This window comes from Maylandia zebra, linkage group LG15, assembly GCF_041146795.1.
Source record: "Maylandia zebra isolate NMK-2024a linkage group LG15, Mzebra_GT3a, whole genome shotgun sequence".
Taxonomy (NCBI): domain Eukaryota; kingdom Metazoa; phylum Chordata; class Actinopteri; order Cichliformes; family Cichlidae; genus Maylandia; species Maylandia zebra.
In genome coordinates, this window is record NC_135181.1 from 31,342,256 (window position 1) to 31,349,132 (window position 6,877).

The following is a 6,877-nucleotide window of genomic DNA, read 5'->3' on the forward strand; positions in this document are numbered from 1 at the left end:
TTAGCCACTGAAGCTAATTTCCGGAAGTCATACTGAAATTTTAACAGTAAATGTGACCGAACTTTTTTTTGCAGACTTTCGCTATATTCCATTCAACACTGTGCAAATGGCATGTAATCGAAATTTGAAAAAGCCACAAATCGACCCTAAGACCCTCCAGGGGTTTTAAAGAGTGAGGGATATTACATTACCAACACACCTTTCTTTTTGTGCCCATCTCCGTTTGGTTCTTGAAGGAATTTCCTCTTCAGGATCAGTTAGATAACGTTTATACGGAATCCTTTCAGGAGGCTCGCTCATTTTGACTCACACGTGACCTGTTGATGACATTAAAATCACATTGAAGAAAACATCGAGGATTGTAAAACAGAAACTGCAACATATAAAATAAATGTAGTGAAATATATGCTTACCGAGCAGTTTTCCAGGGAGTTCGCAAAATTTCAGCGTCTTCTTCCGCGAGCGTCTGCACACGCAATGGAGACCTTAACAAAAACTTTAAAAACTTAAACGTAAAGTCCCAAAAACGTCCGTCTTTGTACGTCACAGGATTAATCGAAAAAAAGGTACTTAAAACAATATAATATGTTTTTTCTATGAAATCTATGCTCGCCAGAGATTATTCAAAAAATGCAGCGTCTTCGTTCTAGATCTGTAGGTTGTGTGAAAGTGTAAAGGTTAATGAGCGGAGCAGAGTATGCGCATGCGCGTTGCCATTGTGCTTTTTATAAATAAAGATAAAATAAAAAGTAAATATTGAAATATTCCCAAACATGTGCAATGAACGCGCAAAAAATATTAATAATAGTAATAAAAAAAATTATTAGTTGTTGTTTCTTCCCCCCCCCTCCCCCCCTTTTTTTTTGAAATATAACCGACGTTTGAGGCGCGAAAGGCCGATATACAGACGGGAAGACACAAGCGGATAATGTTCGCGTTAATTAAGTGGTCGGAAGATGGAAAGTTCTCAATTCTGCCGACTGAACACATTCGGGATTTTGATGAGGAGGAATACTTAAACGGTTTGGAGGAAAAGGACATTTATTTGGTGGAGTGGCGACAAGGCGCCAAGGAGCCAAAAGGCGGGTGGCCGGTCTATGAAGCCTCCATCATTAAGCTAGCAGGTGCCTTTTCTCCAGTATAATATTACTTTATTGTCGCTTATTTGTTAATCAAAATATGTAACTTAATTATATTATGATGTACTTTAGCCTTTTTTATTATTATTCTGCCTCCTCAGAAAGGGAAAAAACTTTGCAAACAAAGCTTAAGGAAATCGAAGAACAACTACCCAAGCCAGAGGTGCTTAAGAGAAAAAGTAAACCTTCTATGAAACTCCTTGAGGCCACAGAGGTCACAGACGAACCGGCAGCTAAGAAAAAGGTGAGTGTTCGCCGCGTACACACACAGACATATATACTAATATATATATATACCTGTTTTGTGTATATATATATGTATGTGTAACCCCCCCCCCAACATTTTGAGATCATTCCTTCATACAGAAGGTGGCTTTTAAAGAGAGAGTTTTTTGTTTCATTTCTTAGGCATACCCAACAGACCAACAAAACGATCTAAAGTTATGGAATGAAAAGAAACTTGAACATCTACAGCGTGTCATTAATCAGTTGAGAGAAGAGAACTCGAATCTAAAAAGAGAGAACGATAGGCTGAAAAATGAAATACTTGAAAGTAAGTACTGTACTATTGCATGTTTTATGTGTGTGTTTACACTTGTCATATACAATAACTATCAAAACCTATTCACATTTAATTTCACTTTCACAGAAATCCCACCTCTCCTTCAGGCTACACAGCATTTAATTACCAAGGTTAGAAACAAAGCACAGTTATCCTTCATTAATAATCACTAATTACAATGTTCCACATTTCCTTGCCTTTTTAATCATTTTGAGACCTTTTGGAGTTTTTTTGGGGTTGTTTAGCAGTAATGTTTGTGCCTATTTATTTTAGCCCATGAAAATGAATGCAGATCTTCCTGACGTAAGTAAAATCTAATTAATTTTTTGTCATTACCATTAATTTTGTTGCTTTGTTGTTTTTGTGCAGTTTGCAATCATATAAACCTAACAAGCATCAGTCAGCAGTGTGCCTAACCTAAACAGATTCTTGCTTTATTCACATATGTAGTTATATGTACTTGTACATTGTACCTAGGGTTGCGACGACTTGGCACCGCCCCATTGTTGTGACAGCCCTGATTGTACTTGTACACTGCATCGGAACAGGGAACAGTCTGCCACATTAATGTATTTTTAAATGACTTGTTTCTAATACATCAGTTTTTCTCTTACAGATGTCAAAGTCTCAACCTGATGCTGCCCTCCCTCATCCTCCTAAAGTAAGTATTAGTTGTTGTGGTTTTTTACGCAGTGTCTGTGTCACGTGATATTATGTCACATGCTAAGCATAACTATTGAAATAATAACTGTTTTATAACAGATTTTCCCAAACACTAGCTATGTTTGTTGTCATTCAGACCAGTACTACTGGTTAGACATTGCTTAATAAGGATTGTGTTTTTTTAGCTGCCATCACCAGTGTGTGAATGGGTTGATGACTGAATGTGTAAAGCGCTTTGGGGTCCTTAGGGACTAGCGCTATACAAATACAGGCCATTTACCATATAATTGATATTCCCGATTAATTTCTCATCTCTGATTGAATGCCTTTGTTTGTTTGCCTTTTTTTGACCATAACAAGACATTTTTGCAGGATATATATGGTGAATTTATATGCATAGATACAGTCGTAGTGCTTGACACATGCACAGAGCAGTAGATGGACTAGTAGGGAAATAATTACAATCATGATGTTGATTGCTGATGTCAGTATATATATTTTAGAGGAATGTTTTGTTTTTCACCCAAAATGAACTATATTCTTCAGAAGAGATTTTTTACCCCACTGGATTCTTATATATTGTTGTTTTTTTTGCTTGTTTGTTTGTTTGTTTTTTCTCCAGAACATGTATGCTGTACCTATTTACTTGAATTGTATAGATATACATGACTTACAAGGTTTAGATTGTTGTGCAACATTGTCACATTCTGATATTTATTCAGTGGTTTTATGGCAGTCAATGTTATGTGTATTTTTTTTAATCTTTAAATATTCTCCTTTATAGGTGCCCAACTCTTCATGCAAAGCGTCTGGGGATTCTAAAGTAAGTATTTTTGATTCTGCTTTGTTCCACCGCGAAATGTCAATCTTTCTTATTAAAGTGTAAAGACTCAATCATCTAAGTTATTCTGAGTTCTTCCTTCTTTCATTTAGTTTACCAGTAATACTCTGTCTGTAACAACATTGTTGACTTCATATGTATGTGTTTATTTATTTAAAGGGTTCCAGTGATGCTGAATATGTAAGTAATTTTGCTGAGAATTTAGGTAGGTGCAAACTCAAATGTGTTTTTTAAAAACAATTTATATTGAAACACTCTTTTTATGTGATTGCAACCACAGGTGGAGTTAGCACATGCTACAGGGGTAAAAATTCTGAAACATCAGTGGGCTACTGCTCTTCAGGCCCAAACACCCACTTCAATGGTGCGTGTTCTTCTGATGGCCGTCTTCCCACTGGAGGTTTTGATCCAGAGCAATTTAAAAGGTAAACAGCTTTGAAACTTAGTTCCAATGGTTAGCTAATAGTATTTTAAAAAGCCTACTTCTCTGTCACCAGTTTCTTTACCAAAAAGCATAATATTGTAGTTCAAATGTTTAGATGAACAAAGATCAGATTTTTGGAAATTTAACTAGCCAGACACTCAAATGTTAATGCTTTTTATAGGAGGACACAGCAAAACAGACATCGGCGCAGAGCGAAGAACTGCCCTTGATAAAGAAACCATGACAGCCATATATAGTAAGTGAAGACTGTGTATCTAAAATTGCATACTGCACAAGTAACTCACTTTGCAACAATAAAAATTGCACAGATAGGTGATGAAGCATTGAAGTGGTTGGACTCAGACAAAGAAGGTCAACAGATTGAATGATGGAGAGTAAGGATAGATGACCAAAAGGGGTGTTAGTATTACTGTAATGTGAACTGGATAGACTTTCCATCGAGGGGGGAAAAAAAGGTAAAATTATGTGGAAAATATATCTGTATCTCTATAAACGGAAATATCTGTTTGCTAAATGAAGCTAGCTAATTTAAATCATGTTTTTATTTTAACTCTGATAAAAGTACTAGAACTGTGACTTTTGTTTGTTACAGTGGCGGTAAGGAAGAGGTTCCCCAATGTATCCAGAGGGGCTTTGGGGATTGCAGTCAATTCAAAGCTGGGGGAACTCAGACTGTTGGAAAAGAAAAAAAAAGTTACATTTTAAATATGTTTTATGTTCGTACACACCCACATATATATATCTATATATATATATATATATGTGTGTGTGTATTCCTCTGCTTGTTATTGATCAGTAAACATCTTTGAGTGATCACATTTTTATTGTGTTAATAGCAGTTCACATCAAATTCACAGTATCGTTACTTATAAGTGTTTGTTGCAGTTGCATTTTGTATAGTAAAATGTATGTATATATATATATGTGTGTGTGTGTGTGTGTGTGTGTGTGTATATATATATAATTTTTATTTTTAAAAAATTTTACAATTTTTAAGAATGTTATGAAAATAAAGTTGTATAATGTATGTTCCTAGCTTGATTTATATGCTGTGTTTGTTTTAGATATCAAATAAAGATTTTCAGTTGTTACATGTGAATGTGTTTTCTTCGACTGAAATATATGAAGGGTAAAATATATTTTTGAAAGATTTTTAATTAATTTTCAATTATATTTTGAAATATATTTCAAAATATACAAAAATTGGCCAAAAAATATATGCGCTAAAATACATTTCAAAATATATTTATATATTTTGAAATGTATTTCAAAAAATATATTTTGAAATATATTTCAAAATATACAAAAATTGGCCAAAAAATATATGCGCTAAAATACATTTCAAAATATATAAATATATTTTGAAATGTATTTTAGCGCATATATTTTTTGGCCAATTTTTGTATATTTTGAAATATATTTCAAAATATATTTCAAAATATATTTTTTTACCGTATGGGTTCGACTACTCCGCCTAGGCTCGACAGACAGCGCGATCGGTGGTAGCTTGTTAACGGAGATTTGCCGTGTTGTGGCGTTAAGGTCATTTCAACGAGATTAACCTGAAAGCACTAGTGGGAACACAACGAATATGACTGCACATTTACGCCGACATCATCCTAGTGCAAAGACAAGTGGAAGCAGAAAAAAAACAAGCAAGCATGCTACTAACTTTAGCCGAGTCATTTAGACAGCTGTTAGCACATGATTCTCCTTATATGTTTAATATGCTGCTGAGAATATAGCCCAGAAGAAGCGTATAGTATAGCTTTTATTTTGGAAAGAGACATTTCTCTGTAATAAACTCTCTTTTCCAAAGATGAGTGATTCCTCAATCAGATACAGGGCTTGCAATATCGCTAGCCCGACGTCCCGGGGCTAGCGATCTTTTCAGTCGGGCTACCAAAATCTATCTCTGCCCTGCCCGTCGGGCTATTGTAGGAAGGAAAAATATATGTCAATGCTTTTGCATTCTTTCAGAAATGTAGCTGCACTCTAAGAAATAAAACGTTGGATTTAATTGACAAAGTTAAGGCAATCTTTTCCACAAAACCTGGTCAATTAAACATAAATCAATATGGTTGTTATCTGCAATTTCAATGGTGATGTATATCAGAAGTGAAATTGTTCTATAAAAGCAACAGCTTTCCTTTTGTTGTTACTATTTAACACCATTAATTAAAATTTAAACACTTTGTTCATTTTATTAACTGTATCGCTTTAGGTTCAATTGACAATATTAATTTGAATTTAATGGCACCATTTAGATTGCATTTTGGACCTAATTAATTTGATTAATTATGATTTAATTAATAGTTTCATCTATATGCTAAATGTTTAGGTATCAACAAAACATGTCTAGAAAGGTTCCTGAGTTGTCATCTATACATTGTAATTAGGTGTTTGGACCTTTCAGAAGTCTTCAGCAAAGGTCTAACACTTAACTACAGAGTACAGGTGACAACTCAAGAACCTTTTTACACTTGCTCACACGTTACCATTCATAACATTCAAGATCCTTGCACTTCAATAGAAAACTCTTACACCAAAGCTTACATAAAGTGTAAATGCAAAAAGGGTGCTGCATCAACAACTTTATTTACGGTGAGCCTTAACAAGGCAAAGCTTCTACAGGGAACAACACCGCGTAAGGCAATATTAAATGCTTAAAGTGCATGACCAAAATTTAAACATTGGAAACAACTTTCGAGTTACAACTTGTGATTATAGTCAGTACTGCAGATTTACCACAGCTACTTAAAAATCACTGTATGTAATGCAATTACAGAAAATACTTAAGTGACACAAAAAGGTAAAAACGATTTAGTCCCCAGTTATAATTCTGAATCAGATTTTTGTAAGTTTTCTATTATATAATAAATTTTACAATAAAAAAATGCATATAGCAAATCTCAAAATATTCTTAATTAAATGCTAAGACCAAAAATCCAGTACTTAACTTGAGTACAGGTGACAACCTTAGAACCTTTTCACATTTGTTTGCACATACACTTTAACATTTATAACACTCAAGATCCTAAAATAAGATTTTTGGCCGTTGTCGTTTTGCTTGGGGGGGGGGGGGGCTCTTCAACTCTCAATGACCTATTAAATAAAAGTGCAATATCTTTGACACCGTAGCAAACAAACGGAGCACTAACCACCCAGTATACTTGATTTTATTTTTGGGGGCAAGTGGGGGTCACCTTCAGAGGTCTCTTTGAGAC

The 6,877-nt window shown here is 34.5% G+C and overlaps 1 protein-coding gene across 1 annotated transcript; it reads left to right on the forward strand.

The window, feature by feature from the left end:
- Positions 1-891: 891 nt before the first annotated feature.
- LOC143412801 (uncharacterized) lies at positions 892-4,519 on the forward strand. Its single transcript, XM_076874578.1, has 11 exons — positions 892-1,124; positions 1,241-1,383; positions 1,548-1,692; positions 1,789-1,832; positions 1,975-2,004; positions 2,318-2,362; positions 3,149-3,187; positions 3,365-3,385; positions 3,486-3,630; positions 3,811-3,885; positions 4,243-4,519. Exons 1-11 carry the CDS (start codon positions 929-931, stop codon positions 4,353-4,355), a joined length of 996 nt encoding a protein of 331 aa, XP_076730693.1. The 5' UTR covers positions 892-928; the 3' UTR covers positions 4,356-4,519.
- Positions 4,520-6,877: the final 2,358 nt, after the last annotated feature.